Source organism: Carcharhinus amblyrhynchos, chromosome 3 (assembly GCF_965287045.1).
Source record: "Carcharhinus amblyrhynchos chromosome 3, sCarAmb.v2.hapA, whole genome shotgun sequence".
Taxonomy (NCBI): domain Eukaryota; kingdom Metazoa; phylum Chordata; class Chondrichthyes; order Carcharhiniformes; family Carcharhinidae; genus Carcharhinus; species Carcharhinus amblyrhynchos.
In genome coordinates this window covers 139,793,407-139,821,085 of record NC_137326.1, presented here as the reverse complement: position 1 = coordinate 139,821,085, position 27,679 = coordinate 139,793,407, and the positions used below count along the sequence as shown (strand labels likewise).

Sequence of the window (27,679 nt, the reverse complement as noted above, 5' to 3'; positions counted from 1 at the left end):
GCCTAGTGATATTATTGCTAGACTCTTTCTCCAGAAACTCCACGAATGTCCTGGGGACCTGAGTTTGATTCCAGCTATAGCAGGTGGTGGAATTTGAATTCATAAAAAAAAAATCTGGAACTAAGAATCTGCTGATGACTATGAAACCATTGTTGGAAAAACCCATCTGATTCACTAATGTCCTTTAGGGAAGGAAATCTGCCGTCCTTACCCGGTCTGGCCTACATGTGATTCCAGAGCTACAGAAATGTGGTTGACTCTCAACTGCCCTCAGGCAACTAGAGATGGTCAATAAATTCTGGCCAGTCAGCGATGCCCATGTCCCACAAATGAATTTTAAAAAAGCTTCTTTTGTATTTTTCTTGTTAAAATGTGCAATTTCACACTTGTCCCCATTTGCCAGATCTTTGCCCATTCACAACCTGGCTATGTCATTTGCCAGTTCACTTTAACTAGTTCTGCTTTCACTCCCTTCTAATTGCCCTTATTTAAGTTTAAAATACTAGTCTTGGACCCACTCTTCTCTCTCTCAAACTGAATGTAAAATTCAATCACATTGTGATCATTGCTACCTAGGATTTCCTTCACTATGATATCATTAAATTAACCTATCTCATGGCACAATACTGGCCTCAGAAACTATCCCTCAAACATTATGAACTCCCGTTTCCCATCTGATTTGTCCACACTATATGGAGATTAAAATCACCCTTTCTGACAAACTTCCATGAGTTTTCCTTAATGCTGTTCCCTGCCATGTAGTTACTATTAGGGAGCGTGTGCACCACTTAGACAAGTATCATTCTCATCTCTGCCCAACTGCCCCATGTCCTGATTTCATGAACTTTGGTCATCTCTCTGCACTGTGCTAGTGCCATCATGAGTTAACAGAACCATCCTTCCACCTTTTCTTCACTTCCTGTCCTTCTGTGTGGAGTCTGCACGTTCTCTCCGTGTGCTCTTCCAGGTCTCCAGTTTCCTCCCGTGCTCCAAAGATGTACGGGTTAGGTTGATTGGCCATGATAAACTGTCCTTGGTGTCAGAGGGATTAGCCGGGTAAAGATGTGGCGTTCTGGGGATAGGGCCTGGGTGGGACTGTTGTCAGTGATGGCTCAATGGGTCAAATGTCCTCCTTCTGCACTGTAGGGATTCAATGATTCTATCCAAGATAATGTTATTAGGACCTGGGTTCTAATCCCACCATGTCCTAAATCCTAAATCCTGGCCTTTTCAATATTCAGGGTATAATCTATGTCATCCTATAGCTAAGCCTCTGTAATGGCGATCAGATGACACTTATTTATTTTTGAGCTCTCAGTCCATTTGTCTCATTTTGAAAGCTATTCTGCTATTCAGATACAGAGCTTGTAATTTTATCCTTTTGTTACTTTTGGAACTTCTTGCTCCACCTGCTGATTTGCTGTTAGGTTTGTGCAGGTACCCTTCCCTGTCACCGTCCATTTGTTCACATCATTGGCTGGGCCAGCATTTATTGAACAAAGAGTCAACCAAACATAGATGTGGATTTGGAGTCAGGTGTAGGCCAGACTGGGTAAGGACGGCAGATTTCCTTCCACAAAGTGAACTTGATAGATTTTACGAGAATTGGCAATGGTTTCATGGTCATAATTAGAAATTTCTAAGTCCAGATATTTTTTTCACAATCTGACATGGTGGGATTAGATCCCAGGTCCTAAGAACATTATCTTGGATAGAATCATTGAATCCCTACAGTGCAGGAGGACATTTGACCCATTGAGCCATCACCGACAACAGTCCCACCCAGGCCCTATCCCCAGAACACCACATCTTTACCCGGCTAATCCCTCTGACACCAAGGGCAGTTTATCACGGCCAATCAACCTAACCCGTACATCTTTGGAGCGTGGGAGGAAACTGGAGACCTGGAAGAGCACACGGAGAGAACGTGCAGAGTCCACACAGACACTCATCTGAAGCTGGAATTGAACCCAGATCCCTGTCGCTGTGAGATAACAGCGCGAACCACTGTGCCACCGGGGCACTCCTTGTTGCCTGGATTACTAGTCCAGCAACAATACCTCCTCACTGTGGGGGGCAGCAAGTAGGAAAGTGAAGTAAAAGCCGCATCAGATCAGCCATGATATCATCAAATGATGGACCGAATGGTCTCCTCCTGCTTCTATTTCTTATGGCAGTGACTCGGTGAACGGGATGAGATTTGAGAGATGGTTCTGTGTATCATCGTTACCATTATCTACAGTGTGCCCTGGAGATGGTGGCTGTTGTAGTGTCAGGTTGTATCTTTCGAGTAAAGGCGATGTCTCTTGTTTGTTCTTGTTTTTGCTCGGGGTGCTGTGTGAATTATTACTCCTTGTTTGCTGATGAACCCTTTAACCCAGTGATCTTATGTAATCTCTGGCACGAGACTCTAACTACTGCCAGATGTTTTATGGAAATTCTTCAGCACAGTTTCAGCACTTTACATCATCTGGAAGTCACTGTGAACTACTGTAGTTGCCTTGCTGGCTAGAAAAATATCCTGCAGAGATTTACAAAGGTATCTGCCAAGTGTGGTGCTTTCGAAAAAGTGATCTTTCCATCGTCCTGCTGTTTTCTTCGAACATTCTCTCTGCCCTTTTCTACTTTCCAAACGACCCTGCCTTGTAAAAGGTGCCGGTGTCCCGATGAGTTCAGATGTTCTGAGCTGAGTTTATTATTTTATTGTTGTTAATTTCTTTATTTGGTTTCGATGTGTAATTTCGATTTAGAGCTTTTGGAGCATCGGCTGTTTGGATCGCGCCCTACACATGGCGCTTGCCCCAGTCTGGTAATATTCACCATTCTTCCAGAACTGGCCCTGCCTCTAACTCGTTCCGAAGCGAAGCCCATTCCTTTACCCTCTGACTGTTACACAGCATCACTGACTATTTAAGAAAGAAAGATTTGCATTTCTAAAGTGCTTTCCGTGATATCAGGATATCCAAAAGCATTTTCCACCAATTACGCGCTCTCCAGCTTGGTCATTGTTGCTATGTAAGAAACATGGTGAGTAATTTGTGCACAGCAAGATCCCACAAACAGCAACGTAACGATGATCTGTTTTTGGAAATTAAACCAGAAGAGGGTGGAAACACTCGGCAGTGACATTAAGTAACCAATAGTAACCTGCTGTGAGGGTCAGCTGACCAGGCCTAAATAGGAAGCAGGTGGGGATTGTGGGGTGCTTGTGAGGCCCAGGTTGTGGCTTGGGGCGTGACCCACATTTTGTCTCAGGGTGTGGCCCAGGGTGAGACTCAGGGCATGGCCCAGGGTGAGACTCAGGCTGAGACTCAGGGCGTGGCCCAGGGTGTCTCTCAGGGTGTGTCTCCCAGGGTGAGACTCAGGGCGTGGCCCAGGGGGTGTCTCAGGGCACAGAGAGATAAAGAAGCAGATGACACAGCACCTTTGGAAGAAAAAGTGTTAATGCTTCAATTTGATGTTGTTTCATCAGTGTAAATAAATCTTCACGAGCAAACCACTACTGATAAATAATAGATATGAAGGAATATTCTTTACATTTGTTTAATTGGACAGATCCTGAATCTTGCAGGAAAGAGAAACATGGTAGGTTGTTGCATAAAGTTAAATCTGACAGGATCCAGGGTGAGGTATCTAAATGGAGATAAAATTGGCTTCTTGACAGAAGCCAGAGGGTGGTTGTAGAGAGTTGTTTTTCAAACTGGAGGCCTGTGACCAGCGGTGTGCCTCAGGGATCATAGAGTCATAGACGTTTACAACATGAAAACAGGCCCTTCAGCCCAACTTGTCCATGCTGCCCTTTTTTTTTAAACCCCTAAGCTAATCCCAGTTGCCTGCATGTGGCCCATATCCCTCTATACCCATCGTACCCATGTAACTATCTAAATGGATCAGTGCTGGGTCCACTGTTATTTGTCATTTATATTAATGATTTGGATGAGAATATAGGAGGCATGGTTAGTAGGTTTGCAAATAACACCAACATTGGTGGCATAGTGGACAGTGAAGAAAGTTATCTCCGATTGCAATGGGATCTTAATCAATTGGGCCAGTGGGCTGATGAACAGCAGATGGAGTTTAATTTAGACAAAAGTGATTTTGGTAGATTGAACCAGGGCAGGACTTACTCAGTTAATGGTAGGGCACTGGGGAGAGTTACAGAACAAAGAGATCGAGGGGTACATGTTCAAAACTCCTTGAAAGTGGAGTCACAGGTGGACAGAGTGGTGAAGAAGGCATTCAGCATGCTTGGTTTCATTGGTCAGAACATTGAATACAGGAGTTGGGACGTCTTGTTGAAGTTGTACAAGACATTGGTAAGGCCACCCTTGGAATACTGTGTACAATTCTGGTCACCCTATTATAGAAAGGATCTTACTAAACTAGAAAGAGTGCAGAAAAGATTTACTAGGATGCTTCCGGGACTTGATGGATTGAGTGTCCTCAAGTATCCTCAAGTCCTTGAGTATCCTCAAGGATCTTGGGGTCCGGGTCCACAGGACTCTTAAATCGGCCTCGCAGGTGGAGGATGTGGTCAAGAAGGCGTATGGTGTACTGGCCTTCGTTAATCAAGGGATTGAGTTTAGGAATCGGGAGGTAATGCTGCAACTTTATAAGACCCTTGTCAGGCCTCATTTGGAGTACTGTGCGCAGTTCTGGTCGCCTCACTATAGGAAGGACGTAGAAGCTATTGAAAGGGTACATAGAACATAGAACATAGAACATTACAGCGCAGAACAGGGCCTTCGGCCCACGATGTTGCGCCGACCAGTTACAAAAACAATGACCCACTAGCCTATACCAATCCCTTTTCGTCCATAAACCTATCCAGAGATCTCATAAACGCCCCCAAACTAGACGCATTTACAACTGCAGCAGGCAGGGCATTCCAATCCCTCACCACCCGCTGGGTAAAGAACCTCTGGGTACAGAGGAGATTTACAAGGATGTTGCCTGGACTGGGAGGCATGCCTTATGAACAAAGAACAAAAAACAACCCAGCACGGGAAACAGGCCCTTCGGCCCAACAAGCCCGCGCCGCCGCATCACCCTGCACCTATTCTACCCTGCGTGTCTATGAACCCCTGACTTAGCCAGATTCAGGGGAGAATAGTGTCAATTTGGTAAAACCAATCAGCCTAAGAGCACATCTTTGGGGTGTGGGAGGAAACCAGAGTGCGAGGTTGAGGGAGCTGGGACTCTTTTCCCTGGAGAGACGAAGGTTGAGAGGCGACCTGGTAGAAGTTTATAAAATGTTGAGAGGAATAGATAGGGTGGATTCTCAGAGGCTATTTCCCCGGGTTGAAATGGTCGCTACGAGAGGACACAGATTGAAGGTGCGGGGAGGCAAGTACAGAAGTGATGTTAGGGGTAAGTTTTTCACTCAGAGGGTGGTGAGTGAGTGGAATCGGCTGCCATCAGTGGTGGTGGAGGCGAACTCGCTGGGGTCTTTTAAAAGACTTCTGGATGAGTATATGGGGTTTAATGGGATTGGGGGTTATAGATAGGTCTATAGATTGGTAGGTGTTGATGTGATCAGCGCAACTCATGGGCCGAAGGGCCTGTTTGTGCTGTAGTGTTTTATGTTCTATAAGGGGGGCCAGTTTAGAACGGAGTTGAGGAGGAACTTCTTCACTCAAAGGGTGGTGAATCTCTGGAATTCTCTGCCCGTTGAAGTGGTGGAGGCTATCTCGCTGAATATGTTTAAGTCACGGGTAGATAGGTTTCTGATAGACAAAGGAATTAAGGGTTTTGGGGGGAAAGCGAGAAAGTGGAACTGATCCACTTCAGATCAGCCATGATCTTATTGAATGGCGGGGCAGGCTCGAAGGGCTAGATGGCCTACTCCTGCTCCTATTTCTTATGTTCTTATGAGTTCTAAGGAGACGCTGGATAGACTGGGACTTTTTTCTCTGGAATGTAGGAGGCTGAGGGGTGATCCTATAGAGGTGTATAAAATAATGAGGGGCACAGATCAGCTAGATAGTCAATATCTTTTCCCAAAGGTAGTGGAGTCTAAAATTAGAGGGCACAGGTTTAAGATGAGAGGGGAGATATACAAAAGTGTCCAGAGGGGCAATTTTTTCACACAGAGGGTGGTGAGTGTCTGGAACAAGCTGCCAGAAGTAGTAGTAGAGGCGGGTACAATTTTGTCTTTTAAAAAGCATTTAGACAGTGACATGGGTGCGATGGGTAGAGAGGGATATGGGCCAAATGTGGGCAATTGGGATTAGCTTAGGGGTTTTAAAAAAGAAAGGGCAGCATGGACAGGTTGGGCCGAATGGCCTGTTTCCATTCTATAAACCTCTGTGACTCTGTTGTTGAACCTTTTCATCTTCACTTAATGGGACAAACACAAAAATGCCAAATTTCAAATGATTGCAGCAATTCATACAACAAGAGTAAAGAGAACAGATTAGCTGGCATGTTGACTCTGACCCAAGTGTTTCACAGAGAAAACAATGGGCAACATGGGTTCCCTAATTCCCTGGGAGTTGAAAAAAGGAACAATAGTTAAACATACTCCTTTTGTTTGCTGTGAACATGTTCCCTGTGTTTGAATATCTAGAATATAGAACCCTACAGTGCAGAAAGAGGCCCTTTGGCCCATCGAGTCTGCACCGAACACAATCCCACCCAGGCCCCACCCCCCTATCCCTGCATGTTTACCCACTAATCCCTCTAACCTACACATCTCAGGACACTAACGGCAATTTTAGCACAGCCAATCAACCTAACCTGCACATCTTTGGACTGTGGGAGGAAACCGGAGCACCTGGAGGAAACCCACGCAGACACGAGAAGAATGTGCAAACTCCACACAGACAGTGACCCGAGCTGGGAATCAAACCCAGGACCCTGGAGCTGTGAAGCAGCGGTGCTAACCACTGTGCTACCGTGCTGCACTGTTCTTTCTATCAACTGTAAATGAGTCATATCAAGATCTCAACTGATTATCTTAAACTGATTGTTAGTGTAGATATTAGCACACTCAGGATTATACAGTAAGTGCTGACCAATCAAGTGTTTTGTTAGCTGGTTAACTGCACTCTGTACTCTGCCTGCAACAGAGAACCAAAGGAACTTGTTGCTTGATTTAATCAGCCACTGACTGGGATGTCCGACCCATATACCTGACATCACACCAGCGCTAAAATTCATGCTTAACATTATTAGATTAAGGAGCAGGAGGAGACCATTCGGCCCATCATTTGATAATATCACAGCTGCCCTTCCCCCCCGCCCGCCCCCGATGGCAGCATATTGTTGGTGGAACGTACCACTCACATCAACACAACATCACACCACTGCTGTGTTCAGTTCAAAAACATCTTCTACTGACCAGACAATAGTGTCCCTGTGACCACACCTGCCACATCTGTACGTGAGCATGTACAGACTGTGTTAATGTATCACAGCACAGACTCCACTGAATCCCTACAGTACAGAAGAAGGCCATTCGGCCAATCGAATCTGTACTGACCAAAGTCTCACCCAGGCCCTATTCTCTGCGGGACGCTGCTCTCTCTGCAGAACAGGGCTCTCCCTGCAGGATGGGGTTCTCTCTGCGGGTCACAGTCTCTCTGCAGGACACTGCCCTCTGTGAGGGACGGGGCTCTCTCTGCGGGACGGGGCTGTCTCTGAGGCATGGGGCTCTGTCTGCGGGATGCTGTTCTCTCCGCGGGACGGGGCTCTCTCTGTGGGACGGGGCTCTCTTTGAAGGACGCTGTTCTCTCTGCGGGGCACTGATCTCTCAACACCTCCTTCAGATAAATATATGGGCGGAAGAAAGCAGAGCATTCAACGCAGCTCAGGATCATAAGGCACTGCACTGTCAGAGGGTCAGTGCTGAGGGAGTGCCGCACTGTCAGAGGGTCGTGCTGAGGGAGTGCCGCACTGTCAGAGGGTCAGTGCTGAGGGAGCGCCGCACTGTCAGAGGGTCAGTGCTGAGGGAGTGCCGCACTGTCAGAGGGTCAGTGCTGAGGGAGTGCCGCACTGTCAGAGGGTCGTGCTGAGGGAGTGCCGCACTGTCAGAGGGTCAGTGCTGAGGGAGTGCCGCACTGTCAGAGGGTCAGTGCTGAGGGAGTGCCGCACTGTCAGAGGGTCAGTGCTGAGGGAGTGCCGCACTGTCAGAGGGTCAGTGCTGAGGGAGTGCCGCACTGTCAGAGGGTCAGTGCTGAGGGAGTGCCGCACTGTCAGAGGGTCAGTACTGAGGGAGTGCTGCACTGTCAGAGGGTCAGTGCTGAGGGAGTGCCGCACTGTCAGAGGGTCAGTACTGAGGGAGTGCTGCACTGTCAGAGGGTCAGTGCTGAGGGAGTGCCGCACTGTCAGAGGGTCAGTGCTGAGGGAGCGCCGCACTGTCAGAGGGTCAGTGCTGAGGGAGTGCCGCACTGTCAGAGGGTCAGTGCTGAGGGAGTGCCGCACTGTCAGAGGGTCAGTACTGAGGGAGTGCCGCACTGTCAGAGGGTCAGTACTGAGGGAGTGCTGCACTGTCAGAGGGTCAGTACTGAGGGAGTGCCGCACTGTCAGAGGGTCAGTACTGAGGGAGTGCTGCACTGTCAGAGGGTCAGTGCTGAGGGAGTGCCGCACTGTCAGAGGGTCAGTGCTGAGGGAGCGCCGCACTGTCAGAGGGTCAGTGCTGAGGGAGTGCACACTGTCAGAGGTGTTACCTTTCAGGTGGGATGTTAAACCCAGGTTGAATGAAGGGTGGGTGTGAAAGATTCCAGGAATACAAGGGGAATTTACCTGGTTTTTCTGGGACCAATATTTGTTATCATATAGACAGATGATCTGATCATTAATACTTTATGGGATCTTGCTTTGTACATTTTAGCACGCTAGCTTCCTGTATTAGAATTGTGTTTACAATTGGAATTTATGTAATGAGCTGTGAAGTATTTTGGGTGAATTGGTGTTTGAGAAATGGAAGATTTTTTATTTTATCACCAGCTCGGGCTCCAGGTGGGTTTCTGTCCCGGGTGCTGCTCCGCTGTTGGAGTTGGTCAGTCTGGGGTTAGAATCCTGATGTTGAGTCTTTAGCCACCAATTCCGTCACCACAGCAAACCTGTGTCCTGCATTTCCCTGGAACTCTTAGCCAGCAGTGTTGACCAATGCACTTCAGAAAGTGTTCCTGCCTGACCTTCAGGTAGGGCTGAGCGATACTCAGAACCATCTACACATCCACAATGTGTGTGTTAGTCACAGAGCTTCCCCTGTCAATCTGCTCTGGTGATTGGGGTGATGGAAAAGGCTGTTTATCAGACAGGATCTGACCACTCTCGGCAGTGCCAGCACTGACGATAAGCAGAGCTGTGCTTGTGGGCCAATATTCATTGATGGATACTGGCAGTAAGGTTGTGGCTTCAGTGAGGCGTAGCAGGATTATAAGTGGCAGTGCAAATGGAAGGATTGGGCAAGTGATCACTGTGAAAGCTCGATCTCTGATATTGTTTGGCATTTAACGGTTCGCCAGCCGTAATGGTTGGAGGATTCAGTGTTTGACATTGTCCAATACCTCAGACAGGCCAGACGTGGAATAGTACATCCCGTTCTGGACTGTGTACTTTGAAAAGATGTTGATGGGTTAGTAGAGAAATAACAGTTGATGATCTCGGCCACAGACATGCACATTGTTCAGATAGTTTAGGAGGAACGAGTTGTTCCTGCAGGCAGAGCGAAAATGGTTTCAAGGCATCAAATATAACAAAAGAGCACAGTCCAGCGGGAGCTGGAGCTTTTAATTGGACAGAGAATGAATCTGAATATACTCAGTCCTCATGTATTGAAGCAAGGAGACATTGTGAAACTTTGTTTGAATGATTAAAGTCTGTATGTTCTCCAGTGGAAATATAGCGTATAAAAGTCGATTGCTTTCCAGAAACATTATTAGTTAGAGTTAAAATACTGATCAAACAGACTAACCCTGAACATGAACAGAAAATTGTATTAACTAGCCCCACATAGCTCTGCTATGGCACGGTGGCACAGTGGTTAGCACTGCTACTTCACAGCACCAGGGACCCGGGTTTGATTCCCAGCCTGGGTCACTGTCTGATCTGATTTATTATTATCACATCTATTAACATGCATTGAAAAGTATTGTTTCTTGCTCACTATACAGCCAAAGCATACCGTTCACAGAGAAGGAAAGGAGAGAGTGCAGAATGTAGTGTTACAGTCATAGCTAGGGTGTAGAGAAAGATCAACTTAGTGCGAGGTAGGTCCATTCAAAAGCCTGACGGCAGCAGGGAAGAGGGTGTTCTTGAGTCGGTTGAGACCTCAGACTTTTATATCTTTTTCCTGATGGCAGAAGGTGGAAGAGAGAATGTCCGGGCTGCGTGGGGTCCTTAATTCTGCTGGCTGCTTTCTGCTAGACTACTAGCTCTCAGTCCAGTAAACCCTCTCTAAACTGCTTCCTTCATTAAGGAGCGCAGTATTCCAGACACAGCCTCACCAAAGTGCGATGTAACTGAAGCAAACCTCCCCACTTTGATCTTTAATTTCCCTTTGAATAAATCCTGCAATCTTCCAGCGTTTAATGTGCTGCTTTTTAAATTTCCCCGACAAGCCTTAATGACATCGAGGGGTGTGGGAAGAAGGTTACATTGAGATTGGGGCCATGATCGCCCCATGGAGGAGCCGGCTCGAAGGGCCAAATGGCCTACGCCTGTTCCCAGTTTCTGTGTTTCCCCAATAGACAGTTTCCCATTTCCCCACATTATCCTCCACCTCCCAGATCTTTGCCCACTCATTTTAGCCTCTATTATCTTTCTCGAGCCTCCGTGTGGGCGATTTTCCAAAAAAAAGCAAAGTGCCCAAAAGGTGGGAAAACGGGAGATTTTCCCACCAGTTTTTTGGACACATTTGGGTGAATTTGGGGCAGTCTGTGCTTCCCGGAGTCCACCCAGGGGATTCGCGCTGGGGAGAGGGGGGGGAGTGGGTGAGGGTTGTAGGTGGGGGGGTCCTCACCCCACCTGAGAGACCGGCATCGACTCATGGTCCACACAGAAACCAATGATCAGAGGAAAAGGATTGAGGACACAGTCTGTGTGTGAGGAACTAATGAGAAAGTTAGAAAGCAAGAAGCTAACGGGAGTCTGGAGCCTGGAGTATTTTCACTGGCCTGGATTAGCGAGTATAGGAACAGGAGCATTTAACAGGTCTCCGTGTTTGGAGAAATAGTTCAGGAAGGAGGGTTTCCGATTCCTGGATCATCCCAATCAGTTTGGGAGCTGGAGGGACCTCTCAGGGTGGCTGGGCTTCTCTGCAACAGAGCTGAGGCCAATGTCCTCGTAGGAATGTTAAGCACTGTTATAGGGGGAGGGTCTGAATAATTTGGCAGGGAAATGGAAACTAGAATGAAACATCAGAGAGGAGGAACTGTGCACAAAGGATTGAAAGAGACAGCTAGGATCGGAGTGGAGAATAGTTCAGATGGAGGAGGGAAGCTAAATGTATCCTCATTGGCCACAGCTGAAGTTTCAGAGGAGCGGAGGAGGATAGCCAATGCTGTTCCTTTGTTTAAGAAGGACAACAGGAATAACCCAGGAAATTACAGGCCAGTGAGCCTCACATCAGTGGTAGGGAAATTATTGGAAAAGATTCTTAGGGACAGGATTCACTCACATTTGGAAAGAAATGGACTTATTAGTGATCGACAGCATGGTTTTGTGAAGGGGAGGCCGTGTCTCACCAACTTGATCGGGTTTTTCAAGGAAGTGATGAAGATGGTTGATAAGGATCGGGCAGTGGATGTTGTCTACATGGACTTCAGTAAGGCCTTTGACAAGATCCCTCATGGCAGACTGGTGCAGAAGGTGAAGTCTCACAGGATCAGAGAAGAGATGTCAAGATGGACACAGCACTGGCTTGGCCACAGAAGACAGATGATAGCTGTGGAAGGGTGCTTATCTGAATGGACAGCTGTGACTAGTGATGTTCCACGGGGATCAGCTCTGGGACCTTTGTTGTTCATTGTGTATATATAAATGATTTGGAGTAAAATGTAGCTGATCTGATTAGTAAGTTCGCAGACAACACCAAAATTGGTGGAATTACAGATAGTGATGAGGATTGTCAGACGATACAGCAAGATATAGACCGGTTGGAAACTTGGGTGGAGAGCTGGCAGATGGAGTTTAATCTGGACAAGTGTGAGGTAATGCATTTTGGAAGGTCCAATGCATGTAAGAATTATACAGTAAAGAGTAGAACCCTTTGGATTATTGAGAGGCAGAGGGATCTGGGCGTACATGTCCACCAATCACTGAAGGTGGCAACACAGGTGGAAAAGGTAGTCAAGCAAGCATACGGCATGCTTGTCTTCATCGATCGGGGCACTGAGTATAAAAATTGGCAAGTCACGCTGCAGCTGTACAGAACCTTAGTTAGTCTGCACTTGGAATATAGTGTTCAATTCTGGTCACCACACTACCATAAGGATGTGGAGGATTTGGAGAGGGTACAGAAAAGATTTACCAGGATGTTATTTGGTCTGAAGGGTGTTAGCCATGAGGAGAGGCTGGAGAAACTTGATTTGTTCTCACTGGAGCGACAGAGGTTGAGGGGCGACCTGATAGAAATCTACAAGATTATGAGAGGCATGGACAGAGTGAATAGCCTTTCCCAGGGTAGAAAAGTCAAGTATTAGGGGACATAATTTTAAGGTGCGTGGGGAAAAGTTTAGAGGAGGTGTGCGAGGCAAGTTTTTTTGCACAAAGGATGATGAATGCCTGGAACACGCTGCCCGGGGAGCAGGTACGATAGCAGCATTTTAGGGGCATCTAGATAAAGACATGAATAGGATGGGAGTGGAAGGATAAAGACTCTGTAAGTGCGTCCGGTTTTAGTTTAGTCAGGGCATCATGATCGGCACAGACTTAGAGGGCCGAAGGGCCTGTTCCTGGACTGTTCTTTGTTTGATATTACACGGTGAATGGACAGGTGAGCTGCTGTCACAGTTCACCAGGAGGACATTGACACACTGGCAATAACACAGAGCTGACTCAGTAAAGAGGAGGTTTTGGAAGCTCCTGGCTACAAGGCAGGAAAGAAGAGAAGTGGCAGGAGAAACTATCATATTCCTGGGGAGGGATGACCATTCAAAATCCTGAAGTCTTTTGATGGAATTTATACACAGAGACTGTTCCCAGTGCAGAAATATCCAGAGGACACAGTGAATGAGGTGACTGACAAGAGGACCAGAGATGACGTCTTTATGCAGCTAGTTGCTGTGGTGTGGAATGCGGTGCCAGGAAAGCAGTAATAACTTTCAAAAGGAATGGGATGGATACTCGTACAGGAAAAGCCTCACCGGGCCGTGGGGAAGAGCAGAGACGATTAACTAGATAGCTCTATTGGAAAACTACACAAACATCATAGGCCAAATGGTCTCCTTCTGTAATATCCCATTCTACAATTCACAGAAGCTTGGGACATGATGTTCTACAAGGATCATTGCTGGAGCTACTGCTTTTTCCCAAGGACAGGATTTGGGAATACAATTTCAAAATGTGCAGACTACACCAAATTACAGGAATGTGATGAATACATTTACAGAATGGGTGAGTGATTGGAAACTAAATTTGAGTAGAGACACTGGCTCACATATAGGCGAGGAGAGGGATTTCTCCCTCACACCCTCTACACGGGGATCAGAAAGGGCGAGAACCCAACTCGGATAAATTTCCGTATGATTAACTGGTCCCCTTGCCAGAAACCCCTCCCCCCTCCAGCCACCCTCACTGAATGTCAGCAAAGTTCTTGGCAGGTCTTTAAATATATAAACCTGTTGAGGTGATCCCTTCGGGGGGGTGGGGAGCCCCCGGGGGAGAGGGACATGATCAGACAATACCCTGGCAATGCCCCCAGTACTGTCCCCTCACCAACCTGGCAATGCCAACCTGTGCCAGCGAGAGGCATTGGGGACTGAGTTGCGTGGTTTTGGTACTTGCTGTGTGAATGATTGAGGGCAACATGGAAATTTGGATTCTCTGCAGTTTGACCTGTTTAAGGTTCCTCTGTAATATTCATATTTAACGGGAGGTTCTTTTCGCAGCAGCTGAGGTGGACATTGAGTTCCGGTTGATATTTAATTACCCGCCTCTATATTTAAACACAGGGAAAATCTCGTTCAAATATCCAGCCCTGACAAATCAGAGCCCAGTTGCAGAGACGCTCAACAACAGTGAGATTAGAATGCCTTTCCATCGCAACATCGACACAAACTCACCACAAAGCAGAGAGTCCGAGCGAAATGCAGAATCCGATGCCTAACCAGTGAAAGGGGTGTCAAACAAACATGAATAATCAGCAAGAGTAGGCCACTCGGTCCCTCAAACCTGCTCCCCCATCTGATAAGATCAGCCCCACATTCCTGTTCACGCCCAGTTTCCTTTGATTCCCTGGAGAATCTTTCGAAAACAGCCTGAAAACATCCACCCAGTTTCCACTGTCCCCTGGGGGAGAGAATTCCACAGATTAATAACACTCAGAGAGAAAAAAATCCTCAAATTTCTCCCTTAATTGGGAGACCCTTTATTTTTAAACCGTTCCCCCAAATCCTCCCCTTTGGGGAAAAGCCGCCACCGTCCATTCTGTCAAATCCCCTCAAGATCTTATGGGTGATATTTTGTGCGCCTCTGTCAAGTGGGCTGTGGTCTGGAGGTGGGGCAGGGGGCACAAACATTAGAGCGCGTGCCCACCCTACCATAGAGCGAGTGTCTACCCACCACCATCGAGTGAGTGTCCACCCCATCACCGTAGAATGAGTGTCCACCTCATTACCATAGGTGAGTGTCCACCCCCAAGCTCACCCTCTGAAGACAGGTTGGGGCAGGTGCTAAAATCACCAGTGAATCCATCATGTTCAAACAAGAAATCAAAGATCAGTTAGGCAGTTGGATGGGAGTGGACAGTCCAACATTTACGAAAGGACGGGAAGGAAGGAGGCTTCTTGATATGGAGCTGCTCTTTGCCAAACACAGGGTAACCCCCACCCCCCGGCCCAAGATTGAATCCTCTTTAGAACATAGAACATAACAGCACAGAACAGGCCCTTCGGCCCACGATGTTGCGCCAACCAATTAAAAAAGCAATGACCCTCTAACCTAAACCAATCCCTTTCCATCCATAAACCTATCCACGGGTCTCTTAAACGCCCCCAAACTAGGCGCATCTACAACTGCAGCAGGCAGTGCATTCCAATCCCTCACCACCCTCTGGGTAAAGAACCTACCCCTAACATCCGTCCTATATCTACCACCCCTTAATTTAAAGCTATGCCCCCTCGTGCTAGCTTTCTCCATCCGAGGAAAAAGGCTATCACTGTCCACCCTATCTAAACCTCTAATCATCTTATATGTTTCAATAAGGTCCCCTCTTAGCCGCCTTCTTTCTAACGAAAACAACCCCAAATCCCTCAGTCTCTCCTCATAGGACCTTCCCTCCATACCAGGCAACATCCTTCCTATAATGTGGGGACCAGAACTGCACACAATACTCCAAGTGTGGACACACCAGAGTTTTGTACAGTTGCAACATGACACTGCGGCTCCTAAATTCAATCCCCCTACCAGTAAACGCCAATACACCGTATGCCTTCCTAACTACCTTATCTACTTGATTCCCAACTTTCAGGGATCTATGTACACATACACCTAGATCCCTCTGTTCATCAACACTATTCAGAGTCCTACCGTTAGCCCTATACTCTACACATCTGTTATTCCTGCCAAAGTGAATTACCTCACACTTTTCTGCATTAAACTCCATCTGCCACCTCTCGGCCCAGCTCTGCAACTTGTCCAAGTCTCTCTGTAAACTATGACACCCCTCTTCACTATCTACCACTCCTCCGACTTTGGTGTCATCAGCAAATTTACTGATCCACCCAACTATACCCTCATCCAGATCATTTATAAAAATTACAAACAGCAGTGGCCCCAAAACAGATCCCTGAGGCACACCACTTGGAACCGAACTCCATGACGAATACTTTCCATCAACCACCACCCTCTGTCTCCTATCTGCTAGCCAATTCCTGATCCAATTACTAAATCACCCTCAATCCCATACATCTGCATTTTCTGCAGAAGCCTACCATGGTGAACCTTATCAAATGCCTTACTAAAGTCCATATATATCACGTCAACTGCCTTACCCCCATCCATCTCTTTGGTCACTTTCTCAAAAAACTCAATAAGGTTAGTAAGGCACGACCTACCCTTCCTACCCACTCATAGCCTTAATCCCATACCCTTTGGCGTCCCCTCTCTGATCTATGTAAACCCTCCCTGCCCAAGATCCCGGACTCACCTGCTCCAGGGATCCATGGACCTTCCCTCTTCTTCTCCTGCTATCCCCCAGTGGCCAGTGATGCGCTGTTTGCGTTGCCAGAACTGATGATGGTGCCGGATTGGCCAACAGTTCCAGATGGCAGGACCACCTCCCAGTGAGGGGCAGAAAACCCCACGACCCCTGGTTATATATTTATTTATTTATTAGTCACAAGTTGGCTTCCGTTAACACTGCAATGAAGCTGCTGTGAAAGTGCCCCAGTCGCCACACTCTGGCGCCTGCTCGGGTCAATACACCCTAATCAACACCTCTTTCAGACTGCGGGAGGAAAGCAGGGGAAACCCACGCAGACATGGGGAGAACGTGCAGACTCAACACAGACAGTGATCCGAGCCGGGAATCGAACCTGGGTCCCTGGCACTGTGAGGCAGCAGTGCTAACCCACTGTGCCACCCTCCCCTGCAGCACTCTATGGCTGTGGGGTGAGATGGCATGGAAGATGTGGACTGCTCACAAATGTTGGTCCCCAGGGCGAAGGCCGTTCTTTCCTCCCCCCTGCCCCCCAATATGATTTCAGTCTGATAGGTTTCATTCTTCTAAAACTTGTTCAAACTTTCCTAATCCAAGAACCATATCACCCCAGGAAAGAGTTGATTGAACCTTCCCTGAACTGCTCCGAATGCTGTTATATTCTTTTGTAAATAAGGAGACCAAAACTGTACACAGTCCTCCAGCTGTGTCACCACTAATAAAGGAGAAAATATTGTAAGGATTGCCAGAGCTATAAAATCAAGACAGATTCATAAGCCTGGTTTGTATTCCGGGAGTCGAGAGGGTTATGAGGCTGTGTTGGAATTGAGTTTTGGTAATGATTCAGTCGGATAGGGACAGAAAAACTAATGTGACCACCAAACCTGGACACTCCAGCCACTATTCCTTTCACCAAGTCATTAGTGTATACGGGTATCTGCTCAATATGTGCCAGGACATTCCCTGCCCGAATTGGTCATCTTCAGACACACCGCAGTCAGCCTCAAAATGACTAATGGTGTCGAGGTCCTCATCGATGATGATGGACAAACAGCAGTGTATACGGGGGAAAGCTGAAATCTCTGTATGGATTCCGGGGCCACCACTTCACAGGCACCAATCCCGGAATATTCCCCTTTACGTCTCTGAGTGCTGAATCTGGGCACAATTCAGATTCTGTTTGGAAATCTGCTTCCAGGCGCCCCCGTACGCACTTAGACTGAGAAAAGCATCGTGGGTCTGAACCACAGTGTGAGTGGGGCTTATCACGCCTGAGATGATCGGAGCTCTGAACTCTTCATGTGCAGTTAGAAAAAAATGTGACAACCGTGCCGCTGTCACATCGCTCCCGGGCCACCAAAAGCGGATAAAGTGACTCGGGAGTGATTGTCCCCACAGATATCACCCCCACCCTGACAACATAACCGTCCCCTTATCCACCCCCCCCCCCAGCTACCCAAACTGATCACGACCCTCTGCCTCCTCCCCCCCCCCGGCACCAATCGCCTACAGAACGGCAGCGGTCTCCCCTGCCCCTGGGGATGCTGGTAAAGTCGGGCGGGCAGTTCATTAATTCAACATAAATACATGCAAATATATTTAAATTGCCATTGTGCCCATTTGGGCGCGAATCGGATCACCGCCATTCCTGGGTCTCGGTGAAGTGGGCCTTTGTGCGGACGTGGGCGCGGATCGCGTTAACGGCCTCACACCCAACTTTACCGCATTTTTGTGCTGGAAAACAGCCACGACGCAATGGTAAGAATCAGCCTTGTGTCTCCCACTTCCCAAATAACCAGCCACTCAGCACTTCTGAAAGAATTTCACAATTTCAGGGATTGAGGTTTTCTGTTTGTGAGGTTAGTGGGAAGACAGTGAATGTCTTGTGTCTGGAATATATTAATAATGTCCAAAACACAGACTGATAAATTTCTACAGAAAGAAATCAAGGGGATAGTGCGGGAAAAGACATTGATGGAGAAAATTAATCCTGGTCTAATTGAATGACAGAACAGGTTTGAGGAGCAGAATGGTCTGTTCCTTACCATAGAACCATAAAATCCCTACAATGCAGAAAGAGGCCTTTGCCTAAGGGTCATCTGGACTTGAAACGTCAGCTCGTTTCTCTCCTAACAGATACTGCCAGACCAGCTGAGATTTTCCAGCATTTTCTCTTTTGGTTTAAGGAGAAATTTAGCATGGCCAATTCACCGAACCTGGACATCCTTGAACACTAAGGGGCAATTTACCATGGCCAATGCACTTAACCTACGCATCTTTGGACTGTGGGAGGAAACTGGAGCTCCTGGAGGAAACTCATGTAGACATACAAGAACGTGTAAACTCCACACAGTCGCCCAAGGCTGGAATCGAACCCGGGTCCCTGGCAGTGTGAGGCAGCAGTGCTAACCACTGTGCCACCGTGCCGCCATGCACTCCTGCTTCCATTTCCTCAGTTCCTGTGTCCTGTGTTTATTCTCGGAGCAGGCTGCTGACTGGGATGGTGAGGGAGGGGGTGGGGGTCAGATGAATTCTGGTATGGAAAGTTAATAACACGGGGCTGGCAGGAGCTGCCTGACTGTTATGTGGTTTCACTCAATCCCCTGACACTAATTCCAAAGGAACGGGGTGTTCTCCTGATGTCCTGGCCAGCATTCATTTCTCAACCAACAAAAATACATTTAACTGGCCATTCATATCATTGCTATTTTCAGGATATGGATGTGCAGAATGTTCTATTTTGCCTACAAAATAACCATCACTGAACTTCAGAGTCATTTCTAAGATACGGAATAACTAGAGAGGATTCTGAGAGAACTGGTGAGGTGTTATAAAATCCACGGCTCTGAGCTGGGACCACTGCTTTTTCTGATATATTAAGGCCTTGGATTTTGGAATACAGAATAAAATTTCAACACTGGTTAACGTGGAGTTGTGGCAAACATTAACCAACTGTAACAGGGTGGCAATAGGCTGGTGGAACTGGCGGGCAAGTGGAAGATGGAACCAAAAGAGAAAATGCTGGAAATTTCAGCAGGTCTGGCAGCATCTGGAAGGAGAGAAAAGAGCTGGAAGACCGACTGAGATTTTCCAGCATTTTCTCTTTTTATTTCAGATTCCAGCATCTGCAGAAATTTGCTTTCATCAGGTGGAAGATGGAATCGAATACAGAGTAGAATGAGGTGATACATTTAGGCGGAACGGATGGAGAGTGGAAAATAAAGCGAATGGCACTGTTGTGAAAGAGATCGGGATCTGGGAGAGCTGGGGGTTCACACTCTTTCATTGCTGCAAGTGTCTGGACAGATTGAGAGAGTGGTAAGCAAGGCTTTAGGGATCCTGGGCTTTCCCGATAGGGGCATTGAGTATAAAAACAGGGAAGTTATCCTGAATGTTTAGAAAGCTCTGGTTAGGCCCCAGTGAGAGCATTATTCTGGTCACCACTCTCAAGGAAGGGTGTGAGGGAGTTGGAGAGAATTGATCAGAAAGGTTCCAGGGGTGAGACATTTTAATTACAGGGTTAGGTTGGGTTTTTTGGGTGATTGAGGGGAGATTTGTGAATAAAATCACAACAAGTTTAGATAAAGTAGACAAGGAAAGTGCTCCTACTGGCTGATGGTACAAAGACTGGAGATGTCAGGAGGGATGTGAGGAAGAACGTGTGAGTGGGAATGACCTGGATACCATTCCCGTGAGGGTGATGGAAACCAGGATGAGTGATATTGACTGATTGACGGCTTCATAGAGAGCTAGCATTGACTTAATGAACTGAATGACCTCCTTCTCTGTCATGATCACTGCATTTGGCTCTAAATACAAACCTATCTGCCTCTCAATGTGCAGGTGACTGCTCTTAAGTAAACTGCACTTCCTATTTTTAGGAAGGAATCTTAATAGAAACCATACGCCGGGAGGTATTTTAATTCTGGAGGCTGGGAGCATTTTATTTGTGCTCTGTTTGACTCTCAGCCCACACAGGGTAAGAAAAGGAGTCCTGTCTGTATAACAGGTAGTTTCTGTGATGTTTTGGCAATCACACAGCACCAGTCTTTGCACAAAGAGTTTTAGGTTTCTGTGGTTACTTCTTCCTCATCCTCTCACTGACACTGAGCTGAGGTTCTTCTGGCTTGGGGCATAGACACAGGACACTGGTGGGTTGTGGGTTGTTAGGTGTGTGAGAGAGCAGTGAATAAAGCATACAAAATCCTGGGCTTCACTACTGCACGTACAGGATACAAGAACAATCAACTTGGATAAAACACTGGTTCAGACTCAGATGGAGAATTGTTTCCGTTCTGGGCATCACATTGTAGGAAGCAGGTGAAGGTATTAGAGAGAGTGCAGCACTCCCTCAGTACTGACCCTCTGACAGTGCGGCACTCCCTCAGCACTGACCCTCTGACAGTGCAGCACTCCCTCAGCACTGACCCTCTGACAGTGCGGCACTCCCTCAACACTGACCCTCTGACAGTGCGGCACTCCCTCAGCACTGACCCTCTGACAGTGCGGCACTCCCTCAGCACTGACCCTCTGACAGTGCGGCACTCCCTCAGCACTGACCCTCTGACAGTGCAGCACCCCCTCAGCACTGACCCTCTGACAGTGCGGCGCTCCCTCAGCACTGACCCTCTGAGAGTGCGGCACTCCCTCAGCACTGACCCTCTGACAGTGCGGCACTCCCTCAGCACTGACCCTCTGACAGTGCGGCACTCCCTCAGCACTGACCCTCTGACAGTGCGGCACTCCCTCAGCACTGACCCTCTGACAGTGCGGCACTCCCTCAGCACTGACCCTCTGGTGTTACAATGTAAATCTCGATCTATATTATGTGTTAAACTCTGGAATGTGAGTGCACCTCAGTAAACAAGTACAGCAAGGATAGAGAAGTTGGGATGAGTGGGAGGTCAGTGAGCACTGGAAGAAAAGGAGGGAAGTGTATTCTAATTCTGAAATGTGGCACTTTGCTGATTAGTTTAGGCAGTTAGTTTTATGGATTTATGTGATTGTGTGATTGATGGGGTTGGAATATTGTTTCTGCGTTGTATTCAGTATTCACACTATTGTATTTACCAATCGAATTTCCGATTATTGACCTGCGAATTTCCTTGATTTGCCTGTAGGTGAATTTCCTCCACCCCCTCCACCTGTGGAAGGATTGAGTCAGCTTTCACCATTCTCCGGAGGATTCCCACCTCCTCCAACATTCCCTCCCGATCATTATGAAACAGGTGCAAATTTAGATGTACAGGTAAGTAGATCTTCACCTACATTCTCTGACAGCAACAAGAACTGGGATTTCTCTGGTGCATTCACCCACACAGTTCACTGGAGCATCAACACCTAAGCTAGTCCCAATTGTCCACATCTGGCCCATATCCCTCTATATCCATCTTACCCGTGTAACTATCTAAATGCTTTTTAAAAGACAAAATTGTACCCACCTCTACTACTACCTCTGGCAGCTTGTTCCAGACACTCACTACTCTCTGTGAGGAAAAATTGCCTCTCTGGACACTTTTGTATCTCTCTCCTCTCACCTTAAACCTGTGTCCTCTAGTTTTAGACTCCCCTACCTTTGGGCAAAGGTATTGACTATCTAGCTGATCTGTGCCCCTCATTATTTTATAGACCTCTATAAGATCACCCCTCAGTCTCTTATGCTCCAGAGAAAAAAGTCCCAGTCTATCCAGCCTCTCCTTATAACTCAATCCATCAAATCCCAGTAGCATCCTAATATTTTTCTGCACTCTTCGTAGTTTAATAATATCAGTTCTATATTTTTACAGTATTCCAAGTGTGGCCTTACCAATGTCTTGTACAACTTCAACAAAACCTTCCAACTCCTGTTTTCAATGTTCTGACTGATGAAACCAAACATGCCAAATGCCTTCTTCACCACTCTGTCCACCTGTGACTCCAATTTCAAGGAGTTATGAACCTGTACCCCTAGACCTCTTTGTTCTGTAACTCTCCCCAGTGCCCTACCATTAACTGAGTAAGTCCTGCCCTGGTTCAATCTACCAAAATGCATCACCTTGCATTTACCTAAATTAAACTCCATCTGCCATTTGTCAGCCACTGGCACAATTGATCAAGATCCTGTTGCAATTGGAGATAATTTTCTTCACTGTCCACTATCTTAATGTCATCCGCACACTTACTAACCATGCCTCCTATATTCTCATCCAAATCATTAATATAAATGACAGATAACAGTGGGTCCAGCACTGATCCCTGAGGCACACCACTGGTCACAGGCCTCCAGTTTGAAAAACAACTCTCTACAACCACCCTCTGGCTTCTGTCAAGAAGCTAATTTTGTATCCATTTAGATACCTCACCCTGGATCCTGTGAGATTAAACCTTATGCAACAACCTACCATGTGGTACCTTGTCAAAGGCCTTGCTAAAGTCCATGTAGACAACATCAACTGCACTGCCCTCATCTACCTTCTTGGTTACCCCTTCAAAAAACTCAATCAAATTTGTGAGACATGATTTTCCACTCACAAAGCCATGCTGACTGTCCCTAATCAGTCCTTGTCTCTCTAAATGCCTGTAGATCCTGTCTCTCAAAATACCTTGCAACAATTTGCCCACCACAGATGTGAGGCTCACTGGCCTGTAGTTCCCAGGCTTTTCCCTGCAGCCCTTTTTAAACAAAGGCACAACATTTGCCACTCTCCGATCTTCAGGCACCTCACCCGTCACTATCGATGATTCAAATATCTCGGCTAGGGGGATCCGCAATTTCCTCCCTAGCCTCCCACAGTATCCTGGGATACACTTCATCAGGTCCCGGGCGTTTATCTACCTTGACGCGCTTTAAGACGTCCAGCACCTCCTTCTCTGTAATATGTTCACTCCTCAAGACATCACTATTTATTTCCCCAAGTTCCCTAACATCCATGCTTGTCCACCACAGGGTTGCAGCCAATGGAGATGTTGATATTTGAGTGGTTTGTAATGATGTTTATCACAAAGCAGTGCGCAATATTACTGGTTGTCAATCAATTCTGAGTCCAGTGATTGGGTACATCCATCTCTCTACACCTCCAAATGTTCCTGTCAGATCTTGTTGCCAAGGCCCAGAGGTTAGAGTGGCCATCGGCAGATAGATCACCTGAGGACAGTGCATGGAGACACAGATTGTATTTTTCACTCTAATTCCCCAGCAGTGTTTACCGCTCACTGCTCTCAGAACCAATTGTGCCAGGAATCAACATGAGAACAGCTGGGATTTACAGAGAGTGGATGTTGGTGATTACATGTGCTTCAAGGTATCTGATTAAGGTCACCTTGCTCATTCAAATCCCATATTAGATAGAAAACATTCAACAATCCAACAAGGATAGATGTACATACACCAGGAATCTGCAGTTTAAAAGTTATGATGAGAGGAAGGTTGGTTGTGATGCTGGGTGGGCTGTGGGAGCAGAGCCATGAATCTAATCATGAATCAATCCCCCACTCCCTATTTCATAACATGCAGTTGTACACGAACCTTCACCCTTCCAACTCCCTCAACGTAGCTTTCTATTCCTTTCTCCCTCAAGTGTTTATCCACCGGCACTGTCCACCTCAGCCATTCACTCAGGTAATGAGCCCCACATTCTCACCACTCTCCAAGTTCCCAATTGGATTTATCCATGGCTGTTTTGTCCGCTACGGCCCTCATACCTGGTCTCAAGTCACAAGTAGAAATATTTCTCAATATCTACCCTATTGAATACTTTCAGAACTTTTTCATTTCTTCTTAAACGAGATATGTGATGGGGAGCTGCCATCTTGAATCGCTGCAGTCCCTGAGGTGTAGGCACAGCCACAGTGCTGTTAGGGAGGGAGTTTTAGGATTTTGACCCAGTGACAGTGAAGGAACGGTGATTTGTTTCCAAGTCAGGATGGTGAGTGGCTTGGAGGGGAATTTGTAGATGATGACGTTCCCATGTAGAAGGCAGCACGGTGGCAGAGTGGTTATCACTGCTGCCTCACAGCACCAGCATGTTCATTTCCCAGCGTGGGTCACTGTCTGTGTGGAGTCTGCACATTCTCACCATGTCTGTGTGGGTTTCCTCCGGGTGCTCCAGTTTCCTCCCACAGTCCGAAGATGTTCAGGTTAGGGTGCATTGGCCATGCTAAATTCTCCCTCAGTGTACTCCGAGCTGGCTCTAGACTGTGGCGACTGGGGGATTTTCACAGCAACTTCATTGCAGTGTTAATGTAAGCCTACTTGTGACTAATAAACTTTTATCTGCTGGCCTTGTCTTGATCAGGTCACCACTCAGCCTTCCCTCTTCTGGGGAAAGATGCCCCCAGCCCGTTCACCCATTTGGTTTTGGTTTTAATTGAGTTCATTGTGGGGGGGGAGGGTTTTCTTTTTAAGATATATCTGCTGATCCTCCACCAATCATTTTGCAACCCCAATTTCATCCCTCTCGTCTCGCGACTGTTCCTGATTGGTGATGATTTAAGAATGACAATCAAGAAACCCTGGTGAAAAGTTTCCCGGAATTGTCACTTTGATATCACCCCGGCTTTCTCTTTCATTGAATGAAAGAGAAGTGGATATTCTGAGAAGGGGCTACACATTCAGTGGGTTCTCAGTCAGACCTGTCCCCTCTGACCTTGATGGGATGAAAATATTCTCCATCATCTGAATATAAACTGGAGTTACATGAGTGACACTCGGCCTGTTATGGGGCGGGTCACAGCAGAAATCCGACCAAGTTTAACTTTCACAAAGGGAGGCCAGATGTACGTGTCAGGTGTGTAACGTAGGGGCATGCCCTCAGATATAAGAGTAGGACTCTTAAATCGGCCTCGAAAGTGGAGGATGTGGTCAAGAAGGCGTACGGTGTACTGGCCTTCATTAATCGAGGGATTGAGTTTAGGAGTCGGGAGGTGATGCTGCAACTTTATAAGACCCTTGTCAGACCCCACTTGGAGTACTGTGCGCAGTTCTGGTCGCCTCACTACAGGAAGGATGTGGAAGCTATTGAGAGGGTGCAGAGGAGATTTACAAGGATGTTGCCTGGATTGGGAGGCATGTCTTATGAAGATAGGTTGAGGGAGCTAGGTCTCTTCTCCCTGGAGAGATGAAGGTTGAGAGGTGACCCGATAGAGGTTTATAAGATGTTGAGAGGAATAGATAGGGTGGATTCTCGGAGGCTATTTCCCAGGGCTGAAATGGTCGCTACGAGAGGACACAGCTTTAAGGTGCTGGGAAGCAAGTACAGAGGAGATGTTAGGGGAAAGTTTTTCTCTCAGAGGGTGGTGAGTGAGTGGAATCGGCTGCTGTCGGTGGTGGTAGAGGTGAACTCGCTGGGGTCTTTTAAAGACTTCTTGATGAGTATATGGGATTTAATGGGATTGGGAGTTACGGATAGTCCTATGGCCTGGTAGGTATGGATATAATCTGTGCAACTTGTGGGCCAAAGGGCCTGTTTGTGCTGTAGTGTTCTGTGTTCTATGTCTGCCATCTTTCAGATATATCATTAAACCAAAACACCTGCCCATATCTTTCAGCTGTAACATTCGAGCAACATTGTCTGTGATCTTCAACTGGTATATGGCAATGGGGTTCTGTCTCCTTGATCTTAGAGTGCCCATGTCGCCAAGGATCTTCTTTACAAATAGACTCATAAAATCATAGAGGTTTACAGCATGGAAACAGGGCCTTGCATCCCAACCTGTCCATGCTGCTCAGTTTTTACACTAAACTAATCCCAATTGCCCACATTTGGCCCATATCCCTCTATACCCATCGTACCCATGTAACTGTCTAAATGCTTTTTAAAAGACAAAATTGTACCCGCCTCTACTACTGCCTCTGGCAGCTTGTTCCAGACACTCACCACCCTCTGTGTGAAAAAATTGCCCCTCTGGACACTTTTGTATCTCTCCCCTCTCACCTTAAACCTCTGCCCTCTAGTTTTAGACTCCCCTACCTTTGGGAAAAGATATTCACTATCCAGCTGATCTGTGCCCCTCATTATTTTATAGACCTCTATAAGATCACCCCTCAGCCTCCTACGCTCCAGAGAAAAAAAGTCCCAGTCTATCCAGCCTCTCCTTATAACTCAATCCATCAAGTCCCGGTAACATCCTAGTAAATCTTTTCTGCACTCTTTCTAGTTTAATAATATCCTTTCTATAATAGGGTGACCAGAATTGTACACAGTATTCCAAGTGTGGCCTTACCAATGTCTTGTACAACTTCAACAAGACGTCCCAACTCCTGTATTCAATGTTCTGACCAATGAAACCAAGCAGTGGTTTCTGCCCTTGTCTACCTTCTTGGTTATCCTGTCATGATTTTCCCCTCCCAAAGCCACACTGACTGTCCCTAATCAGTCCTTGCCTTTCTCGATGCCTGTGGAGGCATCTTATCAAACGATAATATTGAAAGATTTCCTCGATATTGGTGTCAGCTGGAGTTCCAAGTCTCGAGCTGCTTTTACCAGTGTAAAGGTCAAGAAGGCAAACTTTTCTGAAGATTATTTTTTGGGGGAGTGGTGAAGGGGGTAGCGGGTGGGGGGTAGTGGGTATGGGAAGGGGAGGGGCTGATTGAAACTGATTGCTAAGTGCTAAAGCTTTTAGTCAGTTCACTTCATTTCCTCAAAAGTGGAAGAGTAAAAAGTGGTTCAGATTGGCGACAGACCAGCGGCACAGCTCGCCCTCACACTAGAACATACCTCACTTCAGACAAACAGCCTTTCAAGTTGAGAAGGGCACCGTAGTAAGTTGAAATTCTTGGGCTTGCCAAAGTTGCAGAGTCTTGAATGTGAACCGGAGTTGTTTGGTTTGGCATTCTACAGGTAATATGGCCTGAAACAATTCGGAAAGTTGTATTTTGACTTCTGTGTTTACACACCTGGTCTTTCTTTGTGAGTTTGTCTGCAGGTTCACGCTGATCCAGTTCAGAGTGTGTAACGCAGTTCCAACACAGGCCGTCATTCCCTGAGCAGTGCTTGGATAGCGCTGTCCAATTACTTACACTTTACCTTTCTTCCTCAAACCTCAACAACAACAACTTACATTTATATAGTGCCTTTCACACAATGAACAAAAGAACAAAGAACAATACAGCACAGGAAACAGGTCCTTCGGCCCTCCAAGCCTGTGCCGCTCAATGGTCCAATGAAACCATTTGTTTGTATCTCTCCATTCCCAGTCTGTTCAAGTGGCTATCCAGGTAAGTCTTAATCGATCCCAGCGTGTCCGCCTCCACCACCCTCTGTGCATTCCAGGCCCCCACCACCCTCTGTGTAAAATACGTCCTTCTGACATCTGAGTTAAACGTCACCCCTCTCACCTTGAGCCTGAGACCCCTCCTGATCATCTCCTCCCACC

General features: G+C 47.0%; 1 protein-coding gene across 1 annotated transcript in view; it reads left to right on the top strand.

Moving 5' to 3' along the window:
* lpp (LIM domain containing preferred translocation partner in lipoma) overlaps positions 1-27,679 on the top strand; it is a 191,877-nt gene that overhangs the window by 37,902 nt on the left and 126,296 nt on the right. The window contains exon 2 of the mRNA XM_080186123.1: positions 21,448-21,575. Within this exon, the coding sequence (XP_080042249.1) occupies positions 21,448-21,575 (128 nt within the window). The remainder of the gene's footprint in view (positions 1-21,447; positions 21,576-27,679) is intronic.